The 24,106-nt window shown below is 39.4% G+C and overlaps 1 protein-coding gene and 1 long non-coding RNA gene across 2 annotated transcripts; one reads left to right on the plus strand and one right to left on the minus strand.

The window, feature by feature from the left end:
* Positions 1–1,828: 1,828 nt before the first annotated feature.
* Positions 1,829–6,219, minus strand: col10a1a (collagen, type X, alpha 1a). The gene is made up of 3 exons (XM_028000385.1): positions 6,087–6,219; positions 5,684–5,807; positions 1,829–4,294 (listed from the first exon to the last, which is right to left on the minus strand). Exons 2-3 carry the CDS (start codon positions 5,790–5,792, stop codon positions 2,460–2,462), a joined length of 1,944 nt encoding a protein of 647 aa, XP_027856186.1. The 5' UTR covers positions 5,793–5,807; positions 6,087–6,219; the 3' UTR covers positions 1,829–2,459.
* LOC114134094 (uncharacterized) lies at positions 5,741–23,898 on the plus strand. The gene is made up of 4 exons (XR_003593346.1): positions 5,741–5,851; positions 11,652–11,754; positions 22,566–22,641; positions 23,050–23,898. It is a non-coding gene; the product is annotated as an uncharacterized LOC114134094 (long non-coding RNA).
* Positions 23,899–24,106: the final 208 nt, after the last annotated feature.

The raw sequence follows: 24,106 nt of genomic DNA on the forward strand, positions 1-24,106 counted from the left end.
TACTGACGGTATGGTATTCTTTTCCACAATCCTGAAAAGTCCCAGTTTAATTTATTCTCTCACAGAACAAAATCACCAAACAACTTTGGCTTATTAGTACGTTCTAGCTGTGAGCAAATTAGATCTAGCTTTTTTCCTTCCTTTGGTTCCATAGTTGTGTATGTCTTGGCATGGATAAAAATACAAATAACATTAGTTTTTCTTGTTTTAATATGTGTTTTTGGTGCATGAATTTTGCCAAAAAACCCAACTTGGTGAGCATTTTCTAAAAAATGTCAAATGCAGCTAGTAGTTTGAGGAAGCCAATCAAACAGAGTTTATGCTCTCCTAATTCTTACATGCTTAAGCGATATCACAATAAATATAAGCAAAGGCTACATTTGTTAACAGTTAAGTTGTTTGGGCACAGTTATATGTGCATTGATCATGTTTCTTAAAAACAGGTTTGATGAGATATGCACATGCCTTTCACTGCAGTGCTAATCATTAAATCACTTAAAGGAATGCAGAGGAACTCCACTACATACAGGGTGAGGCTGCATATTTATGCTGCACACTTGTGATCTTTGATCCTTCACACAGCACTAAATCAATAACCGTCATGCATTAGTAACAGAAATAACCACGAAGGCAAGGGATAACTTGGGAAATCTTTAACAAGCAGTAAAATTCACAGTTATATGCCCCCATAATTCCCTTTAAAGCTTTTTTGTATGTACTAAGAGTGGAGTGAGTTGAGCTGCAAATTAGTCTTCCATATCTATTATATTGTAAATATGACCTTCTCATTTTAGAAGGTTGTCAGCACAGCAGCTGTCCTGGGTCATTTACCCATTGCATACCTTGCAAAAGTTTTAACACCCTTGAAACCGCTTCAGATTATTTTCACATCAAAACGAAATGTTTCAATGTACTTCATTGTGATTTAAGTGGTAAACAAATACCATATACCACAAAAGTATAAAGTAGAAGGAAGCTGTTGCACAGTAAATGGCAAAAGTACGAATGCAAATGTTAAAAGTATGATGTATATTTGTTTTTAGCCCCCTTTACTCCTAATCCTATACACCTAAATGAGTTCTAATGCAAAGAACCTTTCATCAGAAGTCACCTAATTTGTAAACAAAGACCAGCTTTGCTTCGTTGAACCTTTGGATGATACAGTTTAGCACGTGACCCTGACAAATGTGATAAATCTTCTCTGTCAGTCCCAAACAGGCCGACTCTAAACTGTGACTCATTGGTTGGTGTCATTAGAGGATTGAAGTTTAATGAAACAAAACAAAACCTTCCCAAGTTGCCAAGTCAATAACCTTTTTAAGGGGCCTCAGTGGTGTGTGAAGGAACTGTGCACAACAATCACAGCTCAGCATCTCATCCTCATTCCTGTTTCCAGGTTGTTCACACGCTGCAGTCGGAATGATATTCTCTTCTTCAACCAGCATTTGACGTACATCAACCAAAGTGTTTGCATTCTTCAATCTGGCACAAACAGCACATTCCAACCTGTGTCACAAGTGTTCAATGGGGTTGGGGTCAAAAGAGCTGGGTGACCATCCCACCCTCACCCCTCTCTGACTCTGGTGGTAGTCTCTGATGTTTAAGTTGAGGTTTGGTCCCTCAGCGTGAAGAAAAGGCTTTGTCACTGGCTGTGGAATCTTATCTTGAGATCTCACAGAATTGAGGTTGATTCCAGTTTTTCCAATTAGGGAGAAGCACATTATGATTAAAATGTTTTGTATATTTATCATATTAATAGGGTTTTAGTAGACATAAATAATGTTTATTAAGCGAAATGCTTCCATTAAAATGAGTCTGAGGCAAAAGATTCAGTAAGACATTATTTATTTTGGTCTCGTTTTACATGACAGAATGCATGTCAAGGGTTATAACAATGTTGCTGTTGAAACAGTTTGTGTTTAGAAACAAAAGTCAATTTGATCACCATATTTCACAATATATTCAAGTCACATTTAGTCACAAACATGTTGCACAGAGAAGAATTAATGTACTTTGATAAGATTGTTGTTCCCTTTCATGCCCAAAGGAAAAAAAAGAAGAAAAAAAAAATCAAGATTGTACAAAAACAAAGAAGACAGACATTAAGTTCAAAGACATCAGTTTAAGTCAGTATAAAAGGAGCAGTGTGTGAAAAAAAACAAAATCTTTTAGACACAACACAGTTATAACACCTCGATTTCACATGCTGTTTACATTACAAAACATCACTGGAACATTGTGTATTGCTTTCTCCCTCTTTAAATCAACTGTTTTCATAAATTAGTTTTCCTTCTTTTAAGCACCCATTTCTTGTAGTTTTCAAGTTAAGATGCTACTATTCCTCAAGAAGGTTGCACTGCCTGTCTGTTGGGTTGCGGTAAATGAACAGGGAGTTTTACTTTGAGAAATAGATTGCAAAATTAGTTGGTTGGGTTTTTGGAAACTTCTGCGCTAACGTATCACGTTGAGGCAATGAGGAATCCAGAGAAAGAGCAGTGGACATTCTCTGCAGCAAAGACACCATTGGCCTCTTCATCAGGGATCTGGACGTAGACTGTGTCGTGCTCATCGAGCAAGAGGACAGCGCTACCAGACATCTGGTCCAGGAAACCCTTGTTATACTCATCATAAGTGAACATAATTGGCTGGCCATTCTTGTACAGAGCCACCAGGGCATGAGCTCCATTGACATGGATGCTGTAGGAGAAGTAGTAAATTCCAGGAACATGGCAGGTGAAGATGCCTGACTCAGGGTCATAGTGATTCTCAGCATTGTAAACAATCTGGTCAAACTTGATGGGAGTGCCAGCAGCAGGGTAGGGAGTGGCCAGAACTGCAGTGAATGCAGACACGGAGGACTTGACCATAACCTCACTCAGTCCCATGCCCTTCTCGAAGACAACCTCACCAGGAGGTCCAGGGGGACCAGGAGGGCCAGCGGGGCCGGGCTCTCCATCAGCTCCGGGCTCACCGGGTTGACCAGCGGGACCCTGAGGTCCAGAAACACCCTTTGCAGCCAAACCAGCAGGACCAGGAGGTCCAGGGAGACCTGGGTGTCCTTTAGGGCCAGTAGCACCAGAAGGTCCTTGTGGTCCAGCAGGTCCTCTTTGACCAGGAGATCCATCAGATCCAGAGGCACCTGGCTCACCAGGGCGACCAGTGTGTCCTTTGGGTCCAGCAGGCCCTGGGATACCTGGAGCACCTGGGGTACCTGGAGCACCACCATCACCTTTGTCACCTGCAGGTCCAGTGGCCCCTCTGGGTCCAGGAGGACCAGCTGCCCCTGGATAACCCTGCTTGCCTTGGAAACCCTGTGCTCCCTGATCTCCCTTGTGTCCCTTAGGTCCCTGAGGTCCAGATGGACCTGTGTCACCTTTAAGACCAGTGGGGCCAGTGGCTCCAGGGAAACCTCTTTCACCTTGAGGTCCAACTGGACCCATTGAGCCAGTGGCACCAGTAGCCCCAGTATAACCTGTTGGGCCCTGCTCTCCCTTTGGACCTGTGGCACCTGGGCTACCTGAGGCTCCTCTCTCTCCCTTCTCACCATTTGCACCTGGCTTTCCGTATCCTGGAACTCCAGGGGCACCAGGAGCTCCAGCCGGTCCCTGATGACCCTTAGGCCCAGCAGGACCAGGCAAACCGGGGGCACCATTCTCACCTGATTTACCTGGAAGACCTATACCTGGGGCACCAGTGTGTCCCTTGGGTCCCTGTGGTCCCATGGGGCCAGAAGAACCATCTCTACCTGGGCTACCTGACTTTCCTGGCTCACCATTGGTACCTGGTTTGCCTGGCCTTCCGATTCCTGGTGCACCGGTTGCTCCAGTTGGACCCATAGGTCCCTGAGGTCCGGTTTCACCTTGAGGTCCAGGAGCTCCAATCCCTCTATCACCCTTAGCCCCAGGAAGTCCAGGAACACCTGGATGTCCTTTCAAGCCAGGCTCTCCTCTTGGTCCCATTGCTCCAGGAAGGCCAGAAGGTCCTGGTTTGCCAGTTGCAGACAGACCAGCAGGTCCAGGGCTTCCAGGAGAACCAGGAACTCCCCTTGGTCCCTGAAGGCCAGTGGCTCCGGTGTCTCCCCTCTCACCAGGTGCTCCAGGGATGCCGGGTTTGCCAGGTCCACCTGGAGTTCCAGGTTTGCCAGCGATGGAGCGGCCAGGTTGTCCGGGAGGTCCAGGGGGCCCTTGAGGTCCAGAATAACCTACGCCATCCTGACCTGGGGAGCCAGGTGGGCCTTGAGGTCCCTCGGGGCCAGGCTCACCTGGAGGACCAGGCTCACCTGCCACTGATACCACTGTGTGAGCGAAAGAGGGATCATCATGAGTACCAAAACCAAAACAGTCAAAAACTATTGAAATTACACTTTGGTTGTTGGGCTGTGTTGAGCCACCATCATGCATGTTCAAACAAAACAAAACAAAATAAAATGTTTGGTTCATGTTCTCAACTGGTCCCATTCAGTGACACGATTTCTAATCTTTAATATAATACATTTGTGTTGGAATGTAATTGATTCAAATTCATTTTAAAATGGAGCTATTAGAAGAGTTCTCGACCCAATTTTCACAAAATAAAGTGCAAATAAATCCATCTAAAAGACATAAAGGCCTTGTATCTGATTGGGTCTAATTGAGATGCGCTCATTCTATTCTCTTTCATTGTGGTCACGTGTTTGAGTGAAAACATCTCTCTCTCTCTCTCTCTCTCCCTGGAATACTCTCTGGCTAATTCTGGCCCAGTTTGGATAAAGCGAAACCAGATGTCTTGAGTTTTGTGTTAAGCAGGCACACCCAGGCAAAAGCCATACCACTGGGTTACTGGGCTGTAATTGCCTGTGTCGAAACCAAAAATAATATACAAACAGCTCATTTCTGGAAATAAAAACAAGGGTGTTTACTCGCAGAAATGCAACATGGAATATTTGCAATGCCTTTTTGGAAAGACCTAAAAAAAAAAAAAGAAAAAAGAAAAATGTATATTTTAAGGTGGTGGACTTGTTTTGTGTTTGTTCTTTTGTGACTGTTCTGGAAAACTCATCATATCCAGTTCTCTGTGGAGCGCTTGCAAACATACACAGGGAACTAGATTCTATCCTTGATGTAAAGAAGCAGTAATCTTGCAAAAAAAAACAAAAAAAAAAAACAGCATAAAAATGTGTATATGTATAACATTACAAGTGCAGTTCTATAACTTTGCATTTTGTCAAAACATTTTATGTTTAAATGCTAAGGGGAACTTCTGTACATCAATCTATTAAAAACATAAAATTAAACAATAACCAAAAAAAAAAAAAAACTGTAAAAAAGTATCAGATTCTTCAAACTGCAGAAGCAGAAAAGAGTCTGACTCGGCACTGACTGAACAGGTTTGTCATTCTGCATCTAAACAGAGACGATGAGTGGAGAGAGGCAGGTCCACTGACGCAGCCAATCAGAGCGCGGCACTGCCGCTCAGCAAAGTGGAGTTCAGTTTTTAAAAATCCTACACAGCTGTGCTCAGCATCTGCCTGTGTGCATCAGTCATGTGAAACTGGCTAATTTCTTGAAGATTCAAGACGCCACGAACTCCGGCTGAGGTAACAGTAACTTCTATATTGAAGAAATGCTGATTATCTTGCTTAATTTTTCATTTAGAAAAAAACTGAAAAGCCAACAGCTTGTGTACAAGATTGCGTTTTGCTCACCGTGGCTCTTAACATTCATGGGCACCACTTTCTTCACCACGTAGCCCTTTCCAGTGGCTGCTGCAGAGGCCACAATGAGAAGGAGGATGCTTGCCACTCGTAGGTCCATCTTGCAAGCTCAAACCTGCGGGGAAAAAGAAAAAGATTGTCAGTGCAACTGTCTCACAGGTAAATCTTTCTAGCATCACTTGCTATCATGTACTGCAGAGATTTGTTCTAACACTGAAGTTGCAAATTGGCACACAAGATGTCTGTTAGCAGGATCTTCTGAATATTGCCAGAGAAGCATCCTGAAGTTCTACTTGTTTCTCCATTGAGCCAAGGCCTAGAGAAAGCCTAGATCTCTGCTATTGCTTCTCCACAGAAAGAAACACTCAGAGTGGAAGAGGAAGGTCGAACATACCGGCATCCAAAGGGGAAGAAACCCAAATCTCTTCTGCACCAGAGAGCTCTTGGTGCCGCTGTATATCCTTAGGGTAGGAGCACAACTGAGGATATGCTGTCCTCCAGTACAATGATGTGGGTATTTATACCATATCTGCCCCTCACATCATTAAAAAAACTCACCAAAAAAGCACCTCCCTCCTTAGAGCTAGGGTGTAATTAGCAGACAGATCTTCCCAAAGCGGGCATGTCACGTCAGAGTGCCTCCATGTCTTGAATATCCAGACACATGATTATCACATTTTCTTCTGTCTTCTCTCTTCTTGAAATAAAATCTTGATAAAGGAAAATTGCTTTGAGGAATTCGAGGAATAGTTTGATGCCATTTAGTTCCTGTATAGTTATCGATCGGCCTGATTGCTGGTAGACCTTTATCCCTTAGATTTATTACTTTTCTATTTTTTCTAATTCTTGTAAGGATTACAAACTTATCGTGATTACTTATTTATTATAATGACTATTTATTATTTTTTAAAATTTCTTCAGCTATTTAATTAGTTTTTCAATATATTTCCTATGATCAGTCCTTCCAGCTATTACATAAATGTTTTGTCTGTTTTGTTTACTTTGCATATTCATATATTGACATATGAAATGACAGAGGCATATTTATGAGCAGTAATAGTAGTTCTTTTCTTCATTTCCTCCTTTTCTTCTCACTCGATTTGCATTTTATTTTCTAACCCCCAAAAAGAGAAAAAATATAACCACTTTATGACATATTTAATTTGAAAAACTGGTTATCTATAATGTTTGTATTCAGAAAACAAAATTCGTACATAACACTTTCTGAAAATGGGTCAAACAATTTCTACCAATATGAAGCTTACTGTGAGGATTTAATAAAGTTACTCTACATTGCAAACTGTATAAATTATGGGTTTGATAACTAAGATCAATTGAAATGTATGTATGAATGAATTGAAATTATTATTTTTTTAATAAAAATAATTCACAACATTTGTTGTGAATTGGCGCTATTGTAATTAAAGTGAATTGAAGTCATGATTTGTTAGGGAGGAGAGTTATCTGGACCTTTTTGAAAGAGTCAAAATATTTAAAGAACTAATATAGGACAATATTGAAAGGGACTAACATGTTATTTAAACTTTAATATCCACATTATTTGATCAGATTGGTCTAGTTAGGATACAGCATGGGATGAAGTACATTTTTAATATTTCTTGTTCGCTTTTGCCTCTTTGGACGTTAAAGAGCCTCTATCTTAACATCTGAGTACATGCAGTGCAACCGCTCAGCCACCAGGGGGCATGTTTTCACTTGTGTACAGCAGATTTTTCACAGCCATACCCTTGTGGTCATGCATTATTTTTGGTCCTCTCAGTGCACATATATTACGCAGGGTTTGGGGTGCATTTGCTCCAGTAAATCTGGTTCCTGTCGTGATGTGATGTTGTATTTCCTCAGTCAGCCCCTGAGTTATGCTCCCTTGCCCTCCACCTTGCTTACTTTGAGATCTTCCGACTGTAATTTCACAGCTTCAGGCCCAGCCACATAGGAAATGCATACACCCAAATAATCACATGTTCTCTAACACACCAGCAGCCATAAACGATGTGTAGGGTAGTCCCGTGCCCTGTTCCCAAATCTCTCTGACCATCGTGCGGCCATTTATAGCACGTGTTCGTCTTTCGCTCCTCTAATGTGCGCACATCATGCAGGCAACATGTGTATATTTGACAAAATGATGATGAGCTGTGTGATTGAGGCCTTTGCTGGGTTTCTATACGAGGCGTCTATAGCGCACGTGACTCTGACAGGCGTCTTTCACCACAAGTTTAATTAAAGATCCTCCCAATAGGGCTCGTTTGAATCCCCCTCTCTCTTTTTTTTTGTGTAAATTAGACCCAAATTAACTGCAATTTTCCAAAGTGCTACCTTCTCTTGCTCTGAGTACTTAATCATGTTTGGCAAGTATTGTTTAAGTTCACTCATCCTGTCAAATAAAAATAATGTAATTTGTGGTCTTCATTTGCAAATGTTCTTAGACGGGAGAGATGGCATGCAGGAAAGATGCAGACTGAGTTGAAGTGCACCAATGACAAAAATGCGCCTAAAACCAGATATTTATATGCATTATGTAAAAAGACACAAAACCCTTTTTATAATTTAGATAAAACTTCTGATTTAGGTCAGTTAGTATGTTTGCTAAGTGCCAGAACAATGAGAGAAATTTCATTTTCAAGGATTTTTTTTTAGTAATTTATTTAATCCAGAAGCTTACATACACAAATTTACTATGCCATTTCAGAAAGAGCATAAAAAATGATGTCATGGCTTTGTGAGCAACCAATACATCTCTACATCTGAAACATACTATTTCATTGCGTAGTACCACTCCCTTGTATCACTGAAGCTGCTAACAGAGTCTCAGTATTCACAATTCAATGAGTCCTGTGCCTACTTGAGCTAAAGAGCCACTCGGTGAAGAAGAAGTCATGCATAAATCCATTTCCTTTATCTGCTGTGCAGGGACACACATGGTGCCTATCTCCAGCAGTTAATGATTGAGAGGTTGGGTACACCATGAACAAGCCGACATTTCATGTGGGATAATTGCAAGACATCGGGCAGGAAATTAAAACTTGGGCACAAGATAATATTTGACTTAGACAAATGACCCTGACAATACCACCAAATTAGTAACAAAGTTGCTTAAGGGCATCAAATTCAGTGTTTTGGGGTGAAAGCCTTAATTTCAGTTCCCAAGAAAGTTTGTGGACAGAGCTAAAATGGTATATGTAAGTAGGAGGCATACAAACCCGACCCTGTTAGCCAAAAAAAGTCCTGTGATGTATTTAGAAGAGGTTCTGGAAGGATAGCCATAATGTTTAACCCAACTCTGGCAGTGTAGATGCAGTTCTATGAAATACTAATAACATGAACTCAAACTTTATAATCTGAAGAACAATGAAACTGAAAATCTAAAAACGATCTCCCTCATGATTCCGGAGTGAGCAATTGGCTTGATATTAGTCAGATTTAATGGCAAGCGGCATCTTTTCACTCAGTGTATGTAAATATCTGATCTAACTGTATGTTGAATTGATTTTGACACTTGCAGCTCAAGATGGTGCAGCATTTTTCATATTCTCTGGCAAGTTTTGATTTTTTTAAGGCTTCGCCCCGCTTTAAAAACTGTGCAAAATTATGTTTGTCTCAGTTTTACTTGTTTTGGATGAATTGCTTGTTGACGCTACACTTTGCGCTCCTGCAGTTTTGTCATGATGCTTTAAATTCTATCGGTGTACTTTGAAGTGAGACTCCACCTTTTCAGCTTTACTCCTGTTAAGATGCAATGACACTGCAAAAGAGGGCGAAGTTTATATTTTATATAATTATTTCTTTATATAAGTTGAGTGCCTTTCAGTCTCTGAAATATGTCTAAACCACTGCAAAGATCCTCTCCATTTTTGGTTCCATCCTCCGAGAGCAATAATTCTAAAAAAAAAAAAACTTGAGCATCTTCAAACAAATATGTGGAGGACCTGAATTAGAAAACATTTATTTTCTGAACACACCAGTGCTCCTCTATGTGAAAAACGTCATTATTGTCCTGACCTGAAATCCACAAAAGAGCATTAAAAAGTCGTCTCTAATGTGGCCGTGTCATCCCGACAGGATATTAATGTGGTTTGCTGCCGTCTTTGTAGAAACCATTAGGAATTAGCTTAAAAAAACTGAGCAAGCTGCCGTCGCTTCACTCCCTATATTATCATTAGTGCCTCCCTGTAAAACACTTGCTTTCAGTTTCATGCCGTTGAGTTAACATATGGCATAAAATGGTTTTACTGAATTTAGGAAAGCCAGTTAACAGCCAATTAAGAACACACCCAAAGTCAGTGAGTGCAACCAAATGCTTGGGAGCCTCCTGTTTTCACACAGTCATTTCACATGTGGGTTATGCAACAGTCCTCATCAGTGTAATGAACACTGCCTTGCAAATATATTCACAGCCCTGGCACTTTAAAAAAAATTTTTTTTTACATTTTGTGAGGTTACAACCACAAACTTCAATGTAGTTCTTGGGATTTTACATTTAAACCAACACAAAGTTGCGCATTGCTGTGAGGTGGAAAAGGATTCATGGCTTTCGAAGTTTTAATAGATAAAACCTGGAAACTGTGGCGTACATCCACATCTGTTGCAATCTCATTTGCAAAAGGATTCAACGTTTCTCTCAGTATGAATGCGAATGATCTACGAAGGCTTCAGAGGTTTGGTAGTGAACATTCGTGAACAAACAACACCCTTAAGATAAAAATCACAGCCGAGAGGTTAGGAAGAAAGTTGTGGAGAAATTTAAAGCAGGATGAGGTTATAGAACAATATCCCAAAGCTTAACCATCACACTTTTTAATTCACCATCTGAAAACAACAACTTGTTGGTGAGTGCTGGATTATTGCTCCAGCAAGGACACCAATAACCAAATAAGCAGCCAAGAGGCCCATGCTAACTCTGGAGGAACTGCAGAGAAAACTTTTAACACATTCCACACATCTGACCTTTTACGGAAGTGTGGCAGGAAGCGAGTCGTTGCAGGGCCATTTCCAGTCTACCATAAGTCCAACGAGGGAAGCAGCAAACATGGGATATAAGTGGCTCTGGCCAGATGAGACCAAATTTGGACACTTTGGCTGTCATGCAAAATGCCACAAGTGGTGGAAAACTAACACTGCACGAGACCCTCAACACGCCACCATTACAGCGAGACATGGCAACAGAAGGATCATGCCTTGTGGATTGTTTTCATCAACGCAAAGAGGGAAACTGGTTAAAAAAATGAGAAGATGAATTCAGGAAAAAATAAATTATTAACTTTAGTTTGGAGTCTGTGTTCTCCCTCTACAAGAACAATGATCCTAAACATAGAGCCAGAGTTACAAAATAACGGATTAGATCAAAGCATATCCATGAGTTAGAATGGCCTAGTCAAAGTCCAGAACTACATCTTATGATTCTGTGGCAAAACCTGAAAACAGACCTTCATAGACACTTAATTCAATCCAATAGAGCTTGACGTGAATGAATAAGCAACAATTTTTGTCTCTAGATGGACAAAACCTGGTGAAGAAATTTAAACTGAATATAAATCCACAGTACAGTTATCATATTTTATATATAAAAGCAAACAAACAAAAAAAGACATGTAGTTTGTTTTGCTTATCAAATTAAGTGTAATACACTAAAGTTCAGGCTGTAATGAGATAAAAAAGTGAAAAAGGTCAAGGATGGATACTGTACTGTACAGGAAGTGAAACATAAAAAAACAAGTATGGGAGACCATGACAGGGCAAAACTTTCTGTCTTTGTCCTTTTCGTCTCTCAGGCCTTTTCCTAGCCAAACAACGACCTGTGGATTTCTCAAAGTTCCCCAGAGAGCACTTCTGGACGGCGTTACTGGAAATGGTCGCCATGTTTGTGCTTACACTCTGAGATGATAACAGTGTTTGGAAGGAAGGTTTTTGCATTTTGTCTGTTTTTGTTCTCTCCGCTGCCCAGGAATTGATGTTTCTGGTTTCTCCGCCATACTGACCGAGGCTCAACCCACACCCAAAGAGAAGAGCATAATTGGCGGTTGATGTAAAGAGACCCAGCAAAGCACGTGAGTTTTAGCAACATCTAAAGATACACCATCACTGCATGGATACAAATTTAATGTTTCAATAAACTCCTGGAACCACTAAGAGCTACTTTAAACTTTATGAATGGTAGACTTGACGGGGGCCCTTCTGAGTGATCGGTGGGGAAATTACAGGGTCTTGAAAACAAACATAGACCTAAATGGAGGCAGAAGTGTAAAAGTAACTAGAAATCAAGGATGTTGTCTGGGAGGTCACCAGTTTGAAACCCAGATTGACAAGGAAATGAGGGGAAGGACAAATTCAGTTTGCAGCTCCTTAGTCGCTCACAGGTATAGATATCATGCGGATCTAAAATTATACGTTATATAGATATACAATTACCAGATTAGTATTAAATTTACTGTTATTAAAAATAATTAGCTGGAAATTGTGGGAAATCGGCGCTCGCCGTACACTTGAGATACTATCATAAGTCTGCCGGCGGAAACTGCAGCTCCACACGCTTTTAGAAAAGTCAGCACCTACTGATTTACAGCCAACCTAGACAAGTGGCACTTCCCCCCCCCAACCCCTTCTGTTGGATTGTTTCTGTTTCCATAGAGCACTGTGCATTTATTTAAGGAAACATCTGACTCAGCTTTTGGTTAGAGGCACTGTTCTCAAAGCTGCTTTGGAGAAAATCAGACTTTAAGATCTGCAGCGGTCAGAAACTAATAAAATTAGTTGCCAGACCTTATTACAGTGCCCTTAAAAGCCACACGGACACGCACGTGTATTAAAAAGGTGAAAAAGTCAGATGTGTATAAATAGACTACTCCTCCTTTCATGCCAACTTATCATGCAAGATTTTTAAAGACCTTATTTTTTGGCTCATCTGCAGTTGTTTAAAGTAAGAGTTGATTAAATAAGAAAATTGTCAAGCTTTACCCAAACATGTCGGTGTTCGGTCACTGTAGGAAAATGTAAAACTGACAAACAAAACAAGACCCCTCAGTATTTTATTGTTGGGAGATTTCTATTTTCAAGAATAAAATAAAATAGTCCCACAAAGCCAGAGAAAATGTATCTTTTCCTCTAAAATAAAAATATGCAAATAAAAAAAAAATATAGTATGAGATACGGAAACACAATGGACAGAGGCTGGTTTACGGTGCCTTACAAAAGTATTCACACTCCTTAATTGATTTCACAGTTTGTCCTGTTACATGCACAAACTTCAATGTGTTTCATTAAGGTTTTACGTTATTGTCCAACACAAGGTAGCATGGAAATGACGTCTTTGTTTTCCGCTCAATACTTTGTGGAACCAACTTCCACTCCAGCTACAGTGGCAGATCTTTTGAGGTACGTCTCTATCAGCTTTGAGCATTTTGACGGAGTTTTGCAAATTGTTCTTTGCTATAAATCTCTGTTCAGCCAGTTTGAATAGAGAGCATCTGGGAATATAACTATATATGTCTTGCCACAGATTCTCAGTTATATTTAGGCCTGAAATTTAATTGGGCTTTTTCAAGCACATACTAGTAATTAATTGTAACTCTTGTTGTATGTCGAGGGTAATTTTCCTGCTGGAAACAGATACTCCACCCTTGTCCGTAGTCTTTTTTCGGCCTCCGACTGGATAAAAACTCTCATCAGACCAGAACACTTTCTGTACACTTTTGCTGTCTCTGCTATAAAGCATGTGACAAACTGCAAGTATGACTTCTTAGGTCTTTATTTCAACAATTGCTCTATTCTTGCCAGTCATTCATTAAGGCCAGATTGGTGGTGTTCCATCAGTTCTCCCACCTGAGCTGTGGATCTCTGCAGACTCTCCAAGGTTTCCATTAAAATCATGGCTGCCTCTTTTATTAGTGCTGTTGTTGCCCTGCCTGTCAGTTTCAGACAACCATGTCTTTTTGGGTTTGCAGTTGTGGCGAGATCTTTCTGTTTTCAGACGACTGATTAAAGAGTTGAATAGTTTTTTCAGTGATTCATCAGAAAGTTTGCCGTTAATTCTGACTGGAGATGCTGACGGGGTGGGATGATGTGGAACGAATAATGACAGTTTCTGTGCCTCAAATGCAAATTGACAACCTAGAAACACTGTTTCCACAACATGATCCCACCTAAGTCACTTGTGAGCACAGCCAGCTCTGAACCATAATGACCTGTGGAGAGCCAAGACAAGTCTCGCTTGTGTGCACTATATTTGGTGCAAGCCATGTCTGTCTCAAAATAAGTGCAGGAGGCAAACTGTTAGTTAAGGCCCACACACTTCACATATCTTAGAGTGTGACTTTTGTATATAAAGACACGGCTAGAGGAAGTCAGATGGAGTTTAATGCACGGTCTGTCCGAGACATTGTTGGGACTGAGGCTCGGTCCGGTGTGGTGTGGAGGTTTATTTTGCTGGCTGATGAACGTTGTGTGGGTAGATGCTCCAACTGCAGGTTGAAACAGTAGGACCAACTGTGCTTGAATGAGAATCCTCCTACTTTAAATAATATACTTAAACAATATCATCCTGTCCACTTTGTACCACTAAAAATATAATGTCTGCAAGATACTTTCGTTCACTCTGAGTGCTGCTCACGTCCTCTTCCTTTTGGATCCATCTTTTTATAAAAGGATGCACCTTGTTTAGTTGGGGCTCAAGTGTCAGGTACGTGGAGAGTCTTCAGGCTAACACACAAACATTTTATTGAATAAATTGCAATAAATGTTACAATACGTACAGTTCTGATCAAAAGATCACATGCCGTCTTCATGGTAATACATGTTATGCTGCCTTAGAGCTTTTAGTGATAAAAAACAAAACATAGATCTCTTGTAAAAACTCTTGTGTGATCATGAATTTGTAATAGGTGATAAATTATTTGTGACATTCCAAGTCATCACAGTTGATCACATACTAACTAACTATACAGACATCCCGATTCCACATTTACCTTATGTGTTATGTGATTTCACAACAACTTTTTGTTCTGTAAGAGCTACAGTGACAATCACTTCAACAATTTTTAAAAAACTAATTAGAAAATATTGTGGCTCTTCTTCAACCCACAGGGACAAAAGATACCTGCAGGTTTAAATCTGCGTCCCTGCTCCACTAATATCTGACTGTAAGGCACTCGGCTCATTGGAGAATTTGTTGCCATATCAGACTAATGATTTATAACGCACATCAAAATTAGGTCTGAAATAGAAAGAATAAAAAAAAACACGCATGTAGATGAAAGGTAAACTGTATTTTGTGAATTAGGACATACAAAACGACATTTTCTGCAGTACAAATTAATTTTTTTCCCACTGTATGACATTTTAAAAGCATGTCAGGCTTTTGTTTATCTGTCTTTCTGTTTGTAGATGCGCAGACATCTGTACCCAGATTATTAAGGAAGGGGACACTGTGAGACAGGATGTTTTTATAAATGTCCAAGGAATCTTGTTTGTCATTCTTCTAACTCCCATAGCAACCTGTCACAGCACTGGCAACCATTTTATTTAATTTTCTTTTGCTGACATCTGACTAATGGGATCTACCTCTATACAGGGCTAAGAAATACCCTCAACACTAGAGAAAGAAAATTACTGATCCGGGTTCAAAGCAAGGAAATCAAATATTTAAGGAGCTGCAATTATTGGAAACAGTTAATTGGTAACAGACTCAAAAGTATCCAGATATTCATGACCACAATGAAAGTGTTTAATTCTTAATCGATATTTAGACTGCTAACAGACCCTGAAATCAAATAGACTGAAGCAGATGCATGTTAAAACCCAGGTCTTTTCCCGTCTTTTTACTCTGGATGTGCTTGGTTAGTGCTTTTCTGTTTGTTCAGATTTTGCATGTGCAACCAGGAAAAAACATAAACTGCATCATCAAAGTTCATCTGCTATAACCAGGAAAGAAAATATGAAGTCTTTTAAATTTGACATATAAGTTATTTAGGCAGTAGACTACATATGTGGAGCTTAAATCTAAAGTCATGACAGAAACCAACATCTGCTGTTTCAGAACGTTCATTTATACAGCACTTGTTTTGGAGTTTGTTACTGGTAAAATACAGATGCAAGCTCATCTAAGAATAAATCAAAAGGAAGAAAAACAAACTGGAGCTTCATTCCACATAGTTTGCACGTTGGTAGCTGGCTCAAGGCCTTTACATGGCCAGACTTCATACTTCTAGGATATTTTAAGGAGAATTGCCGACGTTAGATATTGAGTCCAAACACATTTGTGTTTGGGGAATTTATTCAGAGCCTCGTGCGGCATGTAATTGTGGAAATGGAAAGCTATCTCACACTGCATGGATTTAGGGTATTTCTTCCAATCAGTGCACCTTCTGATTACCCACCGAAATGCCAGCCGTCGAACATTAAGACTGCCTGGCCACAAGTCTGGGACTCTACCTGACATTCAGATAAAACAAGTCTGAAATGCAACACACCTCCAGTACTAAATTTAACTGATGCTTTTAACAAGCATTTATTCAGAAAGGTTTTGGAACCAATAACTGAACTGTGTTTGTAATTCTGAACAATGCCATGAAATTACCTGTAATTTAAACTTTGTCGAGCTTCAGAAGGCTATGCTTTAACTTATCTCTAAAGGAGCTTTTAGATCTGCGTTTATGTTAAATGAAGTGTTCAAAACTTTGGTTTTCAGCAGCCAAGAGTTCAGGATGTGGGAACCTTTGGAAATTTTTCACCTGTAACAACTTCATGTTCTTGTTCCCAAAATACAAGGATTTATTTTGTTAAGTCACCAAGACAACAGAATGAAAAAAAAAAAAAAAAACAGGAAGGAGAATAAGTATTAAACATTTGAAGGATTCTCTACATAAGTTTATTTCTAATGAGATGGAATTAACACCATGTTATTTCCAACCCCAGTATTCAGCATTAACAAATAAATCAACATTTAAAGTTCGTACACCACTATTTTTATGTTTTTGTGATGTAAAAAATGACAACAAGCATAAATCATGGGGTTTACGTTTGGGCTAATCAGAGCATAACAAATGTTCTTACAAGGTTTGGGATTTATTCTGGCCTGGATGTTTTGAGTGGAAGAAAATGGTTGTATTTTGCAGCCCTACTCCCCTACCCAGACATATGGAAAATACTAGAGACTGTTGTCACAGCAACTGGCATGACCAGTTTCCACTTTTCCTTTTCAATAAATTTCCAGTTTCCTGATATATCTCTAGATAATTCTGATTACTTTCCCTACACCATGGTAATCTTATACTGGGGAATCTTTTGTACCCCTCTTCTGACTGATACCTTTGCACAATGAAAACATTTTGATCCATCCAACCTCTTAGCAAGACACACCTAAGCAATGTAAAGAAGCGAATACGGCTCTGCACACTTAAAACTGCCAACATATCACATTTTATGTGCTAATTTTCCAAACAGATTTGTTTGTTTTTACAAATAAACAGGAAAAGATACATGTCACTAGAAAAACAGAAAATATTTCAAACTACTATTCTTTTTATAAAATTATATACATATATATATATATATATATATATACAGTACAGACCAAAAGTTTGGACACACTTTCTCATTGAATTCAATGAGAAAGTGTGTCCAAACTTTTGGTCTGTACTGTATATATAGAAAGATTTTGCATAATGGTACCTGAGACCTACGGTGAGTCTTTAAAAGAAGGTAGGCTATGTGTAATAAAGTAAAACACACACCAAGAAAAGCTTAGAAAAGGTACATAAAGCCAAGAAACCAGGTGTAATTGTTCAATATTGAGAAAGTAATCTTGCCCCCATTGGTTCAAAAGATTATTGGCTGATTTGGTCATAAGTTATGACTTGTCAAAAGGCTGGTCATTATCAGTATATAATCCTGTTAAGCATACAGATAGTTTTGGTTACATAAACATTTCTTAAGCTCTGAAAGAGCTGGAAACATAATGTGACCACTATGGTCTCTAGGAGTGCTCCCTTCACCTCACTACACTGTTGAGAAACATAAAGTTTAAGCTTGCTTAAAATTTGCTCCAAAACATTTGGTCAAACCAATGAAATTCTGGAAGAATACAACTTGGTCATATTGGATCAAACTTTACAGTTTTGATTGTTTCTGCATATAGCGTGGAGGAAATATGTCACTACACTTCACCACTAAAGCACCATTCCAACAGGGAAGTTCTGAGGTTGGAACATCATGGTTTGGAGCTGCAACACTGCCAGACTTTACATAAGTTAAGGAAGGAGAAATAAAATATGGCATTCCTGAAAATGAAACAAAAGGGAGACATAACGGGGAAACGAGACAACAACCAGGTCAAAAACAGAGCGAATGAAAGTCTTAGTTTGTTTCAGAGTTTGCAAAACTGTGGCAAAGAGAGTCAAGAAGAATTTCAGGATCCCAGATATTCAGGATATAAAGAATATTTGTGTGGAAGAATGTCTAAAAATTACACCAGAATTGTCCTTGTCACTTTTTTCAAGACACAGGAGATGTCCTTTAGCTCTAATTACCCCCAAAAAGCTTTAAATAAAATAATAAATTTGTATATATGTTTAATTCATACCTCAAGTGGCATTTTTTACTAAGATAAATAACTTAATTTACAAATTAATTAATTCTGATTCATCTGTATGTGTGGGTTTGTTACGTAGTTACTTGGTGTAGATTTCTTGTTTATAGGCTTACTACAAATCTATTTGTACAGAAGAACGTTCATAGACAAATAATGTGTCCAATAGTTATTTTCTCTCCCCCCCTTTATATTTCTAAGCATAAAACTCCAGGGTTTTCTGTGGGGTTTAGGTATTCATTCGTCTATAAAACTGGCAACTGGCCTTGATTTCCCTCAGAACAATGAATCTTCGAGGTGGTCTGCCCGTGTTGCTAAGCAGAACAAAGAGTTTGTTTTTTTTGATGAGCTAACAGTTTTTGCTGAGGAAAGCCTGTTTTTACAGGGGGAGCTCGTCCAAACCCTAGCATGGCCGAATGGTCTCAAACACAGAAAGAAAATGAATCATTGTACTCTGTAATTTCAGCACACTGCAGCTGTCTTTGCTGACCACGGCTGCAAACCTGTTAACTGGCCTAATCCACATGTAAAACGCTCCCTTCCTCTTAACGGAATAATTATAATACTCTTCCCAGAGCTCCCTCCTCCATTTGCCGCATGTATAGATTTAACTGCAATGACAGCAAACAGGAATATGTTTGAGGACAGGCCTGATGTATATTTTTGGTCGCTGACCTTGTTTCCCGTCAGTGAGTCTCTGTTAATCTCTTCTGTAACTCCAGTTGTAAGTCTCCACTTTTCCCCCTGGCTGCAGGAGCTACTGTAAATACCATTTTCAAAGGTTATGAGCATTTGAGACGCAACTAAAACCTTTAAGTACATGCCTGCCTCTGTAGCTTGAAGCTACAGCTGGACATTTGAGTCTGTATGACTCAAGGTGGACTGCTGACTTGGATGAATGGCACATACAAGACTTTAAAGACTTTCCAACTGGCTTTTCCAGCTATTTGGAGATCCATATTTCAAACAAATTCTCCAAATATGGACATTTGAGGTTATGTGGTAGAGGAAGAGAGAATTACAGCCCTAATACCGGTGCCCTTTTTGCTGCTGCTGTGTTTACGTTGGTCTAGTCACTTTCTGGTTAGATTGCAGCAGCACGCGGATGGAGCTGTGGTTCTAAATCCCATCATATCCGAGGCAGACAGGTGAACAGTGTCTGGAAAATCCTGCATGGGGATTTAAATGGCTCTGTAAAAAGGAACAAGACATTTGATCAAACATGTTTTCTCAAAAATAGAAACCCTCTTTCCAAGGAGACTTTGCTTCTGTCTGCGTCTAATTTGGTGCGCCGATCCAGCTACTGCTGAGCAATGCATGGTTGTATGTGGACTCAAAGCTGTTTGTTTTGCTCTCTGCGCACAATAATGATTTAAATGATAAGTTTACTAGACATAAATTTCATTCTTTTAGCATTTTTATTATTTTAATTACTAACCATCGCTTGACAGAAATGGGATTTCTTCTTTTTTCAGCGTGGAATGAAATTTAACAACTCAACAACTTTATTTAAAAAACTCAATTTGGGTAGACAAATTGGAATTTATTTTGGATTTTGTGTAAAACACGCAATGTCAAAATTATGACTGCAGGCTCAAATATATACCTTCATTCCTAGTACTACTTATCAAGTGTCCCTTTAACAAATTGTAGAGAAACTATACAAGTTTTGTATCCATTAACAAGCATCTAGCTTAACTCTGGCTGGATGTTTCACCACATTTTTGACAGAAATGATATAGTTAGCTTAAATTGATAAGTTTCCTGCCAAAAATCCTGCTTTAAAGCACCGTCCATAAATTGTAGGACTGAGTACTGTAGGACTAATTGTAGTCATAGTAGGACTGAGGTTCAGGAATGCCAGAAGCTAAACTGTAAGCTTTTCAAGCTGTTGGAACATCCTGTTGTTTGCAAGTATAAATCATCCTGCAAGAATTTGGAGGAAGTCTTTCATCTTGATTATTTCACCACTTTTTGAAATGCATCCAAACATTGGTCTCAGTTGTTTGCAGCTGATGCTACCACCATGTTTGATAGTTGGTACGCTGGTCTTTGATTTTGTAAAGCTAGTGTTCTGATGATTGAGAGTTAGTGGTGTCTGGGTTGTTCTTAGACATCTTAACCAATGCTCCTTCATCTAAGGGCAACAGCTTTGGGTCAGCTGGTTGATACTTGGATACAGTCCATACCCACAAATCAGTCATCTAAAAACACACAAAACAGACTGGTTTTATGTTTCTGAATGGCTCTGACTTCAGCTTTGGTGAAAATTTATGGAAACCCTACTCTGACAAACAAAAAGCATTCAGAAATGAAACATAAGAAAATCCTGCTGTGCTCAGATCCAGTGTTGCAGTCAATCTACCAACCAGCTTGACTCAGACAGAGAAACGGCTTTCTTTTTTTTTTAGATGTCCTCTCAGGAATCAGTGTTCTTTTAAAGCTGAACATATGCAGAAGGCGTATGTGCAGAACACCTGTGCAGAGCTACAAGCCACTTTAAAATGCAACATTAAATCAAAAGTGTGGAGTCCCAGTTATCACTGCTGTCTGCTATTTAAGGAAAAGTAGGCGTTCTAATTTAGCTATGGTGATGATAGAGGAATAGAGAAGGAGTAAACATCTATTTCTCAAATATCAGTTTAGGCTTTTCCTAAAATTCGCCACAACAAAATTCCTGACAACCTTGAGCATTTTCTGATAGTTTTGTTGCTGTGTAATTTATCCATGCATTGACTTTACCTAATTGTCCTTAATTAATTTAAAATAATCAAACTAAATCTCCAGTACAATCTTTACTATCAATTATTTTATGTTCTAAAACATTATAAAATCAAACTATTTCATATATATACAGTATATATATACAGTATATAAATCCTTATTCTTGGTGTACGTTTACTCCCCTACCTGCTCATACGCTGCAACACAGGAAAGGATAAGGAAAATTGAGCATTTTAAAAAAATCAACCAACTGTTGCAGCAGTGCTGCACATTTTTTTCTTTCCATCACTATAAGATCTTTATCATAAAGCAGTTCCACGTCAGGGCACTTATTTTAATCTCTTCACTTTCACTTTGTAGTTTCGGTGTGAAGTACCCTTAGTTTCATCCACCATTTACGTCACAGACTAGCAGTTTAGTTCATAGAAATTAAACTAATTATATTCCATGCCTGCACAAATGCAGGCTCTGGAAGTTATACTTTCATCCACTATTATCTATGTAAGTTTCACGACTGTGAAACACCCTCTCCAAATTAAAGGTCGGAAATGTGCCAAAGCCTGACATTATGAACCGGGGAGGGACTTTTTAAAGTGTTAAAAAGCCAGGTCTCACCAGACTGTGCCAGACTATACAGAGAGCATAGAGAATGAGCTCAGAAATGTTATGCTTACAGTTCAAAGAAGCACAGGAGCAATAAAATGTTCGTGTTTATAATTTCCCCGGGGGTAGAAAAAAATAACGCTTTTTGCACTCATTCAATGTTTCACAAAGCCATTTTTAAATCAGACCTTATCCGCAAGACAAGTTTTAGTCTTGTTTCATCTAAAGGAAATTATTTTACTCTTCTCTAATGTTTAAAAATAAACTGCATATTTAAAAAAAAAAAAATCAGGGTCATTCCTCTAAATTTGGTAAATGCATTTAAAACAGTCTTGTATTTATATATGTGTGCTCTTTGCTCTGTCATTTACAACATTTTTGCTGTGCAATATTTGCTGTCACTAAACACAGCGTTCAGACGTACTTCCCCAGGAGTTTATGGGCTTTGAGGGAAATGCGTTTTCTGGCTCATGTAACAGCAGCTGTTGCTATGGTCTTGTTGCTTTGTTCACCAATGTGTTTAGCGCTGCACAAGGTTATGTTATAGAGCTCAAAGTGGTTTCCAGTGTTTAGACAATGAGAAGCAACGCAGCTTTATTTAGGATGCTCTGATCCACGCCACCGCAGTGATGATTACTCTCTGATTTAAGGCTATATCTGGACCCACAGGGTTGGAACACATGCTGAAAGCTTAGTGAAAACATCCATCAGCAAATGATCCATCACAGATAAAGTTAGCATCACAGCACCAGACCAGACTAGGGAGCGGTGGAGGAAAGAAATTCAGGTCTTATACTTAAGTACCAAATTACCTCTGCAGCTGTAAAAACATCTCATTAAATTAATCAAATGTTTCACTATCAAATCAACTTAAGTGAAAATAGGAAGCTCATGTCTGTGTTTAATTGCACTTAAAAGTGCTTTTTGTTCTTCCTTTCTTTTTATTTTCAGAAAATTTCAATAAGGGGACGATGGTGTGTGCTCCAACTACTGAGGGATCGGCTATGAACCTCACCGCACATCACGGGTTAGCTCACAGTAATACATGTCAAATAAATATTTCTCACACAGTTAAAATTAAACTCCGCAAATGTGGCTCTTTGTCTCTTCAAAACCTTAAGGGAGTCAATCTCTGGGGCAGCCAAGGTACTGAGGTTGATTCATTTTGGTGATTTCAGGATCGGGTCCAGCCTTAAGAAGAGTAATTAAGTATTATGGAGTTTTGATCACAAATGAGGAAAAAAAATGGAGTGGGAATTAATAGGTGGCTTCTGCAGTCATGTGGGTTCTGTACTGGTCTGTTGTGATGAAGAGAGAGCTGAGTCAAAAGGTGAAGCTCTCAGTTTTACTGGTTGAAGCCTCGTCACGAGCTCTGGAAAGCAAACAAAAGAACAAGATCATGGATAAAATGCAATAAATATTTTTTTTTCTGCAGGGTTTCTGGGCCCGTCCCATCAGGAGGAGACCCAGAGGAAGAACCAGGACACATTGGAGGGGCTCTGCTTCCCGACTGGCCTTGGAACGCCTTAGGATTCCCCTGCAAGTGCTGGCCTAGAGAGGGAAGTCTGGGATTCTCTGCTGAGGCTGCTGCTCCTAAGGGGAAGATAATAAATAAATGCATGACTGGCTCGTTGGATGGATGGATAATTGTGCCTGTCTGACAATCAACATCCTAATAAAATAGGTCAGCATTAAATTACAGTTAAATTGAGTTTAAAACTCAGCATGATACTAAATACTTTCTGACATCATCTTTAGTAAGAAGACTTTTCGATTTGGACATTTTGTAGAAAATTGTGGAAGTTTTAGTGACATAGAATAACATTTAAAAATGAATGGGTGGCTAACAGGCTTCTGCAGCTGCTGAAGGCATGCAAAGGAGGTAATGCAATCATTTGAATCAGCTGTGACATTCAGCATTGAATGTCACAGCTTTAACTCAAGGTTGGACATTGGACCCTGAGGACCAGGGTTGGGGTTCCCTGCCTTAGAGTATAGCAAATTTGTCCTTGGCAGCTGAGAGCTGTCATAAAAATAGAAGTTGCACAAATAAATACCTAAAGTTTCATGTTTTTTTCCCCCATGTGTGTATTGAGAGAGCATTTTGCACCCTTTGAAAATTGCCTTCTAGCTGCTTAAATCCTCTTAAGTATACATATGTGTTGGAGTGTCAGACCACAAAGTGCAGGGCAAGCTGCTTTATGTTGTGAAGCTTCATGTTGGGTAAAAACTTTTCCAATTCTTCTGTGTTCCCTCAGTAATTAAAGTTTACAAATCCTTAAAATATCTTTCTTTTAGTGCTTTTATTCTGCAATGTCAGAAATCCTATGCCTCGGCACAATGTACCTCTAATTTGTCTGTGCTCTGATTGGAGCTTTGATTGCTACATCTAAGTTTATGATCGCAAGAGCGGCAGCATGAATGAGGTCTTTTCAGGTTAGTGCTGGATTAAATGCCTCCATAAGCTTTTATTGTGTGGGTTACAGTAGGTT

Source organism: Xiphophorus couchianus, chromosome 19, assembly GCF_001444195.1.
Source record: "Xiphophorus couchianus chromosome 19, X_couchianus-1.0, whole genome shotgun sequence".
NCBI classification, from domain to species: Eukaryota; Metazoa; Chordata; class Actinopteri; order Cyprinodontiformes; family Poeciliidae; genus Xiphophorus; species Xiphophorus couchianus.

Coding starts and splice junctions, on each gene's coding strand:
- col10a1a (XM_028000385.1), bottom strand. CDS start 5,792: ATGGACCTACGAGTGGCAAGCATCCTCCTTCTCATTGTGGCCTCTGCA. Junction 4,295..5,683: donor CATGAATGTTAAGAGCCACG/GTGAGCAAAACG, acceptor TCGCTCACACAG/TGGTATCAGTGGCAGGTGAG.